The sequence below is a fragment of the Triticum aestivum genome, chromosome 6A (assembly GCF_018294505.1).
Source record: "Triticum aestivum cultivar Chinese Spring chromosome 6A, IWGSC CS RefSeq v2.1, whole genome shotgun sequence".
In the NCBI taxonomy this organism is placed as follows: Eukaryota; Viridiplantae; Streptophyta; class Magnoliopsida; order Poales; family Poaceae; genus Triticum; species Triticum aestivum.
In genome coordinates, this window is record NC_057809.1 from 422,221,718 (window position 1) to 422,234,248 (window position 12,531).

The window sequence follows — 12,531 nt, forward strand, 5'->3', positions numbered from 1 at the left end:
ATACAGAGCCAAAAACCTAATTCCACCACCGCAAATTTCTGTATCCACAAGATCCCATCTTGGAGCCTGTTCCGGAGCTCCACGGAAGGGGAATCCACCACGGAGGGCTTCTACATCATCACCATAGCCCCTCTGATGAAGTGTGAGTAGTTTACCTCAGACCTTCGGGTCCATAGTTAGTAGCTAGATGGCTTCTTCTCTCTTTTTGGATCTCAATAGAATGTTCTCCCCCTCTCTCGTGGAGATCTATTCGATGTAATCTTCTTTTTGCGGTGTGTTTGTTGAGATCGATGAATTGTGGATTTATGATCAAGTCTATCTATGAACAATATTTGAATCTTCTCTGAATTCTTTTATGTATGATTGGTTATCTTTACAAGTCTCTTTGAATTATCAGTTTGGTTTGGCCTACTAGATTGGTTTTTCTCACAATGGGAGAAGTGCTTAGCTTTGGGTTCAATCTTGCGGTGTCCTTTCCCAATGACAGTAGGGGCAGCAAGGCATGTATTGTATTGTTGCCATCGAGGATAACAAGATGGGTTTTTTTATCATATTGCATGAATTTATCCCTCTACATCATGTCATCTTGCTTAAGGCGTTACTCTGTTTTCTTGAACTTAATACTCTAGATGCATGCTGGATAGCGGTCGATGAGTGGAGTAATAGTAGTAGATGCAGGCAGGAGTCGGTCTACTTGTCTCGGATGTGATGCCTATATACATGATCATACCTAGATATTCTCATAACTATGCTCAATTCTGTCAATTGCTCAACAGTAATTTGTTCACCCACCGTAAAATACTTATGCTTTTGAGAGAAGCCACTAGTGAAATCTATGGCCCCCGGGTCTATCTTTATCATATCAATATCCCAACACTTTACTATTGCTTTGCTATTTACTTTGCCTTTTATTTTACTTTGCATCTTTATACCAAGAATACCAAAAATATTATCTATCATCTCTATCAGATCTCACTCTCGTAAGTGACCGTGAAGGGATTGACAACCCCTAATCGCATTGGTTGTGTGGAGCTATTTGTTTTGTGTAGGTACGAGGGACTTGCGTGTAGCCTCCTACTGGATTGATACCTTGGTTCTCAAAAACTGAGGGAAATACTTACTCTACTCTGCTGCATCACCCTTTCCTCTTCAAGGAAATCCAACGCAGTGCTCAAGAGGTAGCACTCCTACCCACACCTTCAGTGGGGTGGGTCACCCTTCTTATGTTGAGAGGGACCGGTCGCGTCGTGACACCTTCTGTGGCTACTGCTCTCGGCCAGGTCATCCAGAGTCTGATTGCCGTGAGAAGAAGTGAGACCAGAGGCGCTCCTCTTCCAGTGGGACTCCTGGATCATCCTCGACTCCTTCACTCACTGACCAGGATATTGTGAGGCTCAAGCGTCTATTGGCTTCCTCAGGCTCTTCGTCGACCGGATCCGCTGCTGCTGTGACTGCATTCACTTCTCCACCGCCGCAGACATCTACATAGTCAGGTACATCTTCGTGGGTTCTGGATTCTGGAGCCTCCTTTCATATGTCTTCTGATTTTTCCGTGTTGTCTTCTCTCCGACCTCTTGATTCGCCTGTTAATGTTCTTACCGCCGATGGCACACCTCTTCCTGTTGCTAGTCGTGGTCTTCTTTCCACTCCATCTTTTTCCGTTCCTAGTGTTTCACATGTTCATCGCCTTACCATGAATCTTTTTTCTGCTGCCCAACTTACTGATTCTGGTTGTCGTGTCATTCTTGATACCGACTCTTACTCTTCAGAATCGTCACACCAAGGTTTTGGTTGGTGCTGGCCCCCGACACCGTGAGTCAGAAGGCATTTGGGAGGTTGACTGGCTTTGTGTTCCTTCCGCTGCCACCACTTCTCCCAGCTCCCATGCTCTTGCTGCCTCTTCGTCTGCGTCCTTCCAGCTGTGGCATCATCGCCTTGGTCACATCTGTGGCTCTCGCTTGTCTTCTTTAGTTCGTCAGGGCCTCTTAGGGTCTGTATCTGGAGATGTTTCTTTACATTGTAATGGTTGCAGACTTGGCAAACAGACCCAGTTGCCTTATCCTACCAGTGACTCGGTATCTCAGCGTCCTTTTGACTTGGTTCATTCTGATGTCTGGGGTCCTGCTCCCTTTGATTCGAAAGGTGGTCATCGCTACTATATCTTGTTTATTGATGATTTCTCTCGCTACACTTGGCTCTACTTCATGAAATCTCGTAGCGAGGTTCTCTCTATATACAAACGTTTTGCTACCATGGTTCACACCCAGTTTTCCACGCCCATTCGTACTTTTCGTGCTGACTCCGCCGGTGAGTTTATCTCTCAGCTGTTGTGTGGTTTTCTTGTGGAACAGGGTACTCTTGCCCAGTTCTCATGTCCTGGTGCTCATGCTCAGAATGGCATTGCCGAACGCAAGCATCGTCATCTACTTGAGACGGTTCGTGCGCTGATGATTGCCGCTTCCCTTCCACCCCACTTTTGGGCTGAGGCTGTTTCTGCATCCACCTATCTCATCAACATTCAGCCATCGACTGCTCTGAAGGGTGGTATTCCTATGGAGTGTCTCACTGGTCGTTCTCCTGACTACTCAGCTCTTCGTATGTTTGGATGTGTCTGCTTTGTCCTTCTTGCCCCCCGAGAACGCACCAAACTGACTGCTCAGTCGGTTGAGTGTGTTTTCCTTGGTTACAGTGATGAGCACAAGGGCTATCGATGTTGGGATCCTATGGGTCGTCGCTTGCGCATCTCACGTGATGTGACTTTTGACGAGTCTCGTTCCTACTACCCACGTCCTTCTTCCTCAAGATTTCTCTGTGGATGATCTCTCTTTCCTCCTCCTTCCCGATACACCCTGCTATGTGCCTCATGTGTCATCTCTTCCTCCGGCACCTCTCCTTCCTTCTCCTTCACCATCGACCCCATCTTCTCCATCCTCCCCCTCCACCTCTCCACCATCATCTCCAGTCCGTCGCCCTCTCTCACCGTTCCCTCTCCACTATACTCGTCGCCCTCGTCCTGAGGATGTCTCCCCTGCCGCGCCTTCCACCTCTGGTGCACCTCTCCTCACGCCTCCCCCGGTTCACAACCTCTGGGCTCGGCCTCGCCCTCCGCCTGATCGCTACTCTCCTGATCGCTATGGTATCTCTGTTATTGCTGAGCCCACTTCCTATCGGACTGCCATGACTCAACCTGAATGGCAACTTGCGATGGCTGAAGAGCTTGCTGCCCTTGAGCGCTCTGGCACATGGGAGCTGGTTTCCCTCCCTTCTGGTGTTCGTCCCTTCTGGTTTACATGCAGCCACCACCGGGGTACTATGCTCCTGACGGTATGGTCTGTCGACTTCGCCGCTCCCTCTATGGTCTTAAACAGGCCCCTCGCGCCTGGTTTGAGCGCTTCGCCTCTGTGGTGACTGCCGTTGGTTTCTTGCCCAGTGATCATGATCCCGCGTTGCTTGTTCACACGTCTCCTCGTGGTTGGACTCTTCTCCTTCCTTATGTTGATGACATGATCATCACTGGTGACGACTCTAACTACATTGCCTTTGTTAAGGCCCGCCTTCACGACCAGTTCCTCATGACTGATCTTGGTCCTCTTCGCTATTTTCTTGGGATTGAGATCTCCTCGACCTCTGATGGCTTCTACATCTCTCAAGAGAAATATATTCAGGATCTTCTTGCTCGCGCTGCTCTTAGTGATGACCGCACAGTTGTGACTCCTATGGAGCTCAACGTTCAGCTTCGTGCCTCTGATGGTGACCCTCTTCCTAATCCCACTCGCTATCGTCACCTCGTTGGTAGCCTTATCTATCTTGCTGTTACGCGTCCTGACATCTCCTATCCTGTTCACATCCTGAGTCAGTTTGTTTCAGCCCCCACCTCTGTCCACTATAGTCACCTCCTCCGTGTTCTATGATATCTTCGTGGCACGATCTCTCAGCGCCTTTTCTTTCCCCGCTCCAGTTCTCTTGAGCTCCAGGCTTACTCTGATACTACCTGGGCTAGTGATCCCTCTGATCGACGCTCGCTGTCTGCTTACTGTGTCTTTCTTGGCGGCTCTCTTATTGCCTGGAAGACAAAGAAACATACTGCAGTTTCTCGCTCGAGTACAGAGGCTGAGTTGCGAGCCATGGCTATGCTGACGGCTGAGATGATCTGGCTACGGTGGTTACTTGAGGATTTTGGTGTGTCTGCTGCTACCTCGACTCCCTTACTGTCAAACAGTACTGGTGCTATCAGTATTGCGCGTGACCCGGTGAAGCATGAGCTCACCAAGCACATCGGTGTGGATGCCCACTTTGTGCGTGCTGCTGTGAAGGATCAGACTTTCACTCTTCACTATGTGCCCTCTGAGTTACAGTTGGCTGACTTCTTCACGAAGGCACAGACTCGAGCGCAGCAATGCCTTTTTTCTCTCAAAACTCAGTGTTGTTGATCCACCATGAGTTTGAGGGGGGTGTTAGATGTGTATAGTCTCTTTTCGGTATATCCCCATTGTATAAGGGGTTTCCTGCTCTTTACCACACATGTATATGTAATGGCCTTTGGCCCTCAGTAAAGTTCAGTTGCTGTCTATCTAACAATCTCAATCCACCATGATTGTTAATCTCCATGGAGCATGTCTTGACAAAATGTGTATGTGTGTTCCTTGTATTCTTGATAGCATGGGAGGAGGTATTATAGAAAAAGATGGGAGGAGGTATTACAGAAAAAGATGGGAGGAGGTACTACAATTTCAGTTTTTCCCTTATAGTGGCAGAGCATACCATGAGAGGGCGTTCAAGTTGTAGATTATGTTTTATGCAAGTTTTTATATGGTTACGAAACATTAATCCTAAGTCCTAACAAGGTCAGTGCATTCTGGTGCTCAGGAAAACAATCTGATGCTAGATGTTCTGATTGCTTGTATGCCAATAGGATGGTTCATCTAGGATGGTTAGCAAAATTGTCATTCAGTGGTTTTTTATTTAGTATGTTCTGGCACAACCTTAGATCTTGATTATTGGAATCATAGTTCAGAAAAAAAATTGTTGCTTAGTGTGAGGTCGATATCTATTTACCATGTTACTTTATAATATTTTCTAGGCGACATGTGCTAAGGATGGTACAGAATTCTGGGCATAAGGCCATGAACCTACTCAACAATGTAGCAAGAAGATGTGAAGAACTGCAATTTGTTGTGGTTTAGGTGCTCATCCCAATTTTATGCTCATGTTTGAAGATATCTAACCTTGGCTTACGATGCACGGAGAACCAAGATTCGAATTGCAAAAATAAGTTTTCATGCGTTTTTCAACTTCAATATATTTCGTCTATGGGTTTCTTTTCCTAGCATTAGATTTCATATGCGTTTATTTTGCTCCATTGCTCATTCCAATTTATGCTCAGCCAGAGATATTAAGTCTGCACTTACAATACATCGTTCTGTTGACCTGAAGTGCACAATTATTTTCTGTTCATGTAAAACCGCTGAAAAACGGGTAACGAACCCATCGAGAGAAGATGCCACTAGCCGTGTGGCACCTAGAACACACTAGAAAACATGCAGAATGTACAACGAATTCTCATAAACTTCATAAAAACAAACCCTAACGGCGCGGTGTGCCGCCGCGCACTACTCGCTAGTTACCTTTATAAGAAGAGCATAATTTAGTCGTAAAGCATGAACAGGACAAATTAAAGAGTTAGAATCTTTGTGGAGCTATCAATTAAACAAGCCTTGTTAAGTCAAAAGCCCCCTCGATCCCTTCCAAACCTCTTCAAGAGAGGTTTAACCGAAGAAGGCCTAAGGGATTTAATTCACTCCAATCTACTTCAAATCCCTTCCACCTAAACAAGCCATAAGAAGTTGTTTTTGTTTGCCCTCCAGCAAGATGTCAATTGTCAGACACTTTGATTCAGGGTGGTTCATACCATGCGAGAAGAAGGACACGTTTTAGGTTGAGTAAATGTAGGCGAGTCGTACAGAACACCCTTTTTTTAGAGCGAGAATATACAGATCACATGGGACAAGCCTTATGTCAAGGAAGAGTACACATGGCATACCCTAAAAGATTCACCTGGCAGCGAACGCAGCTGGGCACCATCCGGACCAGTCCTGGAATGTGCCAGGGAAAGACACAACCTAGATGAAATATACCAGGACAAGTCCTAGTAGTAAGAAAGGAGACGGAGAGGATATATGGCGAGTTCAGAACAAGTCCTATGTATGCTCATCCCAGGCACACCAAAACGCACGCGAGGCGTTAGCACAAGTCAGTAACAGAGGTAGCTCAGGACTTGTCCTAGGAACCCTAAGGTGTCCACAGTCCAGAGACATCAAATCTAAACCGAGAATGGCCAAAATGTACTTCTTATTAAATGAACAAAATGTAGTATGTTTCTACCAAAACATCTTTATTTTATTTTATGATAACTATAGAGTAGAACTGTATTTTACTTTTCACCACAGCCATAATATGTAAATTAAGCTCCAAAGTGCATAATAGTTCAAAGTGAATAGGTCGTATTACATAGATAAGAGTTCACCAATCCCAATTATCAGATGGCTTAAGAAAGCATAAATTCGTAGTTGCGATGAGATAATGTCCAAAATAAAATTCAAAGTGCCTTCATTTGAGTTCACCAACAGAGTTCAACAAAAATGACCGAAATATAGCAACTGAGTGTACCACTTCTCCCCTTTTCTAGAGTAAATGATATTGCTTGGAACCCAACAAACCAAGTATACCTGCAGATGTTTCTATGAATTGAACTCCAGCAGATATCACCAAAAGAACCTTCAACAAAACGTCCTCCAGGCATCATCACCAAGAGCACCACAATAATCTTTCAGCTATCATCACAAAAAGAAAGTCCTGCTGCAAATCAAATAAACACATGGATTAAGTCATTATTTAGCACAAAATAACATGAAGAAAGTTGCAACGCACCAACTAAAACAAAACAGCAATTATACCTGCATCTGTTCCTATTTGGCCTCTTTGCCCCGGAGCTGCACTTTGGTGGCCTTCTTTGTCCTCTTTCTCACTTGAGTGTCATCTCCATCAGAATTTCCTTTGGTGACCTTCTTGCCCGCTTGAGCGTCATTTCCATCATCAGACTTCTTGCCCACTTGAGTGTAATCTACATCAGATTCCTTTGTCCTCTTGACCACTTGAGTGTCATCTCCATCAGATTTTCCTTTGGTCACCTTCCTTGTCTTCTTGCCCGCTTGAGTGTCATCTCCATCAGATTTTCCTTTGGTGACCTTCCTTGTCTTCTTGCCCGCTTGAGCGTCATCTCCATCTGATTTCTCAACTGCAGTCTTTCTTTTGGGGACACCAGGTTTCTCAATGGTGACCATTTCCGGTATGTGCTCAGCCAAGAAGTCTACAGTGTTGCGCGCTAGCGGAAACCTTTGTTCAAAATTCATTCTAAACCCATTCTTGGACATAAGTTTCACTTCTTGCACATCTAGCCGATCAAGCAGCTCCTTGTCACGTTCTAAGTCACTTATTAAATTTTTAAGTGTAGTTCTGTCTCTTTGATTGAGTGGTTGCGAATCCGTCGGACGCCTTGTTCTTGGTCCTGACCTGTTACGATAACAGTGTACCGAATGCATTCCGATCCATTGGAGTGTTGGCACGGTCACATTGAGATTATCAAACCCTCTTCGCCTTGATCCATTTTTATAGGTCAACATTGTTATTGCTCCCATTGGGTTACAATCTGCAATTCCATATACTGGTACTCGTAACTGTCTTGCTAATTTATGTGCAACACCTCTTGTCGCGACATCAGAATGCCCCTTTCCACTCAAAATTATGCACCTATATGTCTTGTAAAATTCTATTGATACTAGCTTTGACATTATGGCAGCTTTCTCCACGATCAATATGAATCTGATGTCCTTAATTTTTGGCATAATCTTGTTGACTAGATGAGAATCAGATCAAAACGGTTTTACCCTTAGAGCAATCAATTTTTCGACTGCCATTGACACCCAAGACCACAGTGTTAAACGTGATATAATCTTCACGTATATACCTTGCGTACAAGGAGAGGAGACCCTGGCTAACCACATGAGGAGTAGTTAGACAAGATACTCATGTAATCTTTATCTTCTTTTATCTTTTGTATTTCTTCTCCTCCAAGATGTATCTCTACAACAACTTGTACGCATATCCGGGCTTGCAACCCATCTATATAACATGAAACACGTCGGCCAGGATAGGCAAGACGTTTACCGCAAGTCGCACATGGTATACAGAGCCTTCTTCTTCCACCAGAAACCCTAGCTAGTCCATCTCCATCACGTGCGCGCAGCCATGTCTTCCTCCTCCGCCTCCTTCCAGTCGATGTTCGGTGGTGGAGCCCCGGAGAAGCTCACCCGCACCAACTATGTGCTGTGGCGGACACAGATCACGCCGCAGCTGCGGGGCGCCGGCGTCTTCCATTATGTCGACGGCACGGCAGCCGAGCCGGCCAAAGACCTCACCACCAAGGACGCCGCCGGCAAGGAGACCACTGAGCCGAATCCCCTCCATCCGATTTGGGTGAAGGAGGATCAGCAGGTCCTTGGATATCTACTCCAACACTTGTCCAAGGAAGTGCTCGTCACGGTGACCACGATCACCACGGCGCGCGAACTCTGGGTGGCGCTGGCGAGCATGTTCTCGTCGCAGTCACTCAGCCGCGTCAACAACATCCGCACAGCGCTGATTAATGCGCAGGAGGGCAATCAATCGGTGGCCACTTCTTCGCCGCCATGAGGGGTCTCGCCGATGAACTCGCCGCGGCGGGAAAGCCCATCCAGGACGACGAGCTCATCTCCTACATCATCCACGGGCTGGACCAAGAGTACCAGCCCCTCGTCTCCGCACTAGATGCCCGTGTCACCCCGGTAACCCTCGATGAACTTTTTGCCATGCTCAGTAACTTTGATCAACGTATGGCGCAGTATCATGGCTCCGGCGGTGGCTTCAAATCGTCGGCCAACTCTACATCCAGAGGCCGCGGTGGTGGCTCTCGCTCGCGCTCATCTTCCCGCGGCAAGGGAAGGTTTGGCGCCGGCGGTGGCGGCTACTCCAACAGCTCATGCGGCGGCGGACGCTCCGGTAACTTCAAAGGGCGTCGTGGTGGTGGCAGTGGTGGTTCCAACAGGTCCCGTCCGGACTTGCCTTGCTGCCAAATCTGTGGCAAACCTGGTCATACGGCAAAGGACTGTTGGTACCGCTACGAAGAAGATGACGGTGATTCCTCGCAAGATGAAGAGAAAGTTGTTGCGGCGGCCGATGGCTCCTATGGAGTAGACACCAACTGGTACGTTGACAGCGGCGCCACCAACCACATCACCAACAAACTCGAGAAGGTCACCATGAAGGAGAAATATCGTGGCAAAAATCAAATTCATACGGCCAGTGGTGAAGATATGGGTATACGTCACATTGGCCACTCAATTTTTAATACCCCTAGTTGTAAAATTCATCTCAAAAGAATTCTACATGTCCCTAGTGCTCACAAGAATCTTCTCTCTATTCATAGAATTGCTATTGACAATCATGTTTTTCTCGAGTTTCATCCTTTCTTCATTTTGATCAAGGATCAGGCCACGAAGAAAGTTCTCTATCGAGGTAGATGCGTTCGAGGGCTCTACCCGTTGATTCCGGAGTTTAGAAGATTAAATAAACAAGCTTGTGGTGTCATCAAGCTGTCGTCCACACGATGGCATGATCGTTTAGGACATGCCTCTTTTTCTTTGGTTGAAAAATTACTTAGGATAAATAAGCTCCCGTTTATTGGTGAGCGCAATATTGAAACTATTTGTGATTCATGTCAGTGTGCTAAAAGTCATCAATTACCATATCCCATCTCTACTAGTGTCTCCACTAAACCTTTGCAATTGATCTTTTCTGATGTGTGGGGGCCTGCCCCCTCCTCTGTTGGTAGACACACATATTATGTAAGTTTTATCGATGACTATAGCAAATTTTCATGGATCTATCTTCTCAAAAAAAGATCCGGTGTGTTTCAAGTCTTTCACAACTTTCAAGCTCTCGTTGAAAGAAAGTTCAACAGCAAGATCATTGCTGTCCAATCGGATTGGAGAGGGGAATACGAGAAACTCAATTCCTTCTTCCAAATCATAGGTATATCTCACCATGTATCATGCCCACACGCTCACCAACAAAACGGGTCAGCCGAACGCAAGCATAGGCACATTGTCGAGGTTGGTTTGGCCCTCCTAGCAGGAGCCTCCATGCCTCTTAAGTTTTGGGATGAGGCTTTTCTTACAGGCGTCCACATCATCAACATGCTACCTAGCCGTGTTATCAACAATGGAACACCTATGGAACGTCTCCTACATACAAAGCCAGACTATACCTCTCTTCGTGTCTTTGGTTGTGCGTGTTGGCCAAATCTTCGGCCTTACAATAACCGCAAACTCATGTTTCGGTCAAAACGGTGTGCCTTTCTTGGATATAGCGCCCAACACAAAGGCGTCAAGTGCCTTGACATCTCTACTGGTAGGGTATACATCTCACGTGATGTTGTTTTTGATGAGACAAAATTCCCCTTTGCGGATCTTCATCCTAACGCCGGTGCACTACTCCGCAAGGAAATCTTGCTTCTACCCTCTCATCTTTCCGGCTATGATCAAGGGGGTATTACAAATTGTGATGATCATATGTTGACTAACCCTACTAATAGCCTTCATGAGTCTTGTGATGATGCAGAAAACAGTGCAAAAATCGCAGCAGAAAACAATGAAGAAAATGGAGCAGCAGGCCCTCATTTTATGTGTCCTGGCTCGGGGGACATATCTACCTCGGGATTGCCCCAGGTGCTGCAGCCATGCAGCGGATCTTCCTCGGGATCCGCGTCTGGCAGCAATCCTGCCGGGCCAACCACGGCAGGCGCAGACGCGCGCGGGGCCGAGTCCGCATCAGCCACGCGGCAAAGGCTGGCGGGCTGCGACGCTTCTCCTCGCGCGCACGACTCCGCGCTCGACAAGCGGCAGGCCGGCACTGGCTCGGGCCGTGTCCAGCGGGAGGCCCAACTGCATGTGTACACGCGCCGCGCCGCCACTGCTCGTCAGGTGGACGCGGGGACAGATCCGACCAGCCCAGGGCCCAGGCAATCATTGGGTCGTGATGATGCGACCAGGCCCAGATCTTCTGCGGCGAAATCGTTCCCCACACCACGATCCACGACCACAGAATATCCTACCCCGTCATTGCCTAGTGACGCTGCCGGCTCTGGAGGCCCGCGCGGATCCTCCTCGGGATCAGGCGAGGATCAGCTTGATCCAGACCCAGGATCTTCTGCGCCGGATCTCTCTACAGAAGCTCCTGCTGCTACTCCTCCACGTCGAACACGATTGCAACAAGGGTTAATTAAACCTATTGATTATAAACATGTTACAAAATATGGGCTGGTATGTTCTACAGGTGAATCAGAAGAACCCAATACTCTTGAGGAAGCTTTGGGTGATGCAAATTGGAGAAAAGCAATGCATGATGAAATCATAGCACTTAAGAAAAATAGAACATGGCATTTGGTTCCTCCACAACGAGGTAAAAATCTTATTGACTGCAAATGGGTCTTTAGGATAAAAAGGAAAGCTGATGGAACCATTGACCGTTACAAAGCCAGGCTCGTTGCAAAGGGTTTTAAACAACGGTATGGTATTGACTATGAGGACACGTTTAGTCCAGTTGTAAAAGCTGCTACTATTCGTCTTGTTTTGTCCATTGTTGTGTCCAGGGGATGGAGTTTACGTCAGCTAGATGTTCAGAACGCGTTCCTTCATGGTGTTCTGGAAGAAGAGGTTTACATGAAACAACCACCTGGGTTTGAAAACACACGTGCACCACTGCATGTGTGCAAACTTGATAAGGCATTGTATGGACTAAAGCAGGCCCCAAGAGCATGGTACTCTCGCCTCAGTAAAAAGATGCAAGCACTTGGTTTTGTTCCTTCAAAGTCTGACACTTCATTGTTTATTTATAACAAATCAAGTATATCCATATTTGTTCTCATATATGTTGATGATATAATTGTGACAAGCTCATCTGATGAAGCAATAACTGCACTGTTGAAGGATTTGAGTGCAAAGTTTGCTCTCGAGGATTTAGGAGATCTACATTATTTTCTTGGCATTGAGGTAAAGCAACACAAGGATGGCCTTCACCTTTCTCAAGAAAAGTATGCAACAGACTTGGTAAAAAAGGCTGGTTTGCAAAGTTGTAAGCCTGCACCCACTCCCTTATCCAGCACAGAAAAGTTATCCCTTGTTGAAGGAGAGCCTCTGAGTTCAGAAAATGGTACAAAATACAGAAGCCTGGTAGGTGCAGTACAGTATTTAACACTGACTAGACCAGACATCTCCTTTGCTGTTAACAAAGTATGTCAGTTTCTCCATGCACCTACCACTGTTCATATGACTGCTGCAAAACGTATAGTAAGATATGTGAAAAATACGTTGAATGTTGGCCTAAATTTCAGCAAGTCATCCTCTACACTTATCAGTGCCTTCTCTGACTCTGATTGGG

At 46.6% G+C, this 12,531-nt stretch overlaps 1 protein-coding gene across 1 annotated transcript; it reads right to left on the minus strand.

Annotated features, from left to right (window-relative positions):
- Nucleotides 1–6,577: 6,577 nt before the first annotated feature.
- Nucleotides 6,578–8,178, minus strand: LOC123127721 (DNA topoisomerase 6 subunit A). Its single transcript, XM_044547536.1, has 2 exons — nucleotides 6,954–8,178; nucleotides 6,578–6,855 (listed from the first exon to the last, which is right to left on the minus strand). The coding sequence occupies exon 1, from the start codon at nucleotides 7,899–7,901 to the stop codon at nucleotides 6,966–6,968; it is 936 nt and encodes a 311-aa protein (XP_044403471.1). The 5' UTR covers nucleotides 7,902–8,178; the 3' UTR covers nucleotides 6,578–6,855; nucleotides 6,954–6,965.
- Between the last annotated feature and the right edge of the window lie 4,353 nt (nucleotides 8,179–12,531).

Excerpts from the sequence above, each read along its gene's own strand:
- LOC123127721 (XM_044547536.1), bottom strand. The coding sequence starts at position 7,901 with ATGCCAAAAATTAAGGACATCAGATTCATATTGATCGTGGAGAAAGCT.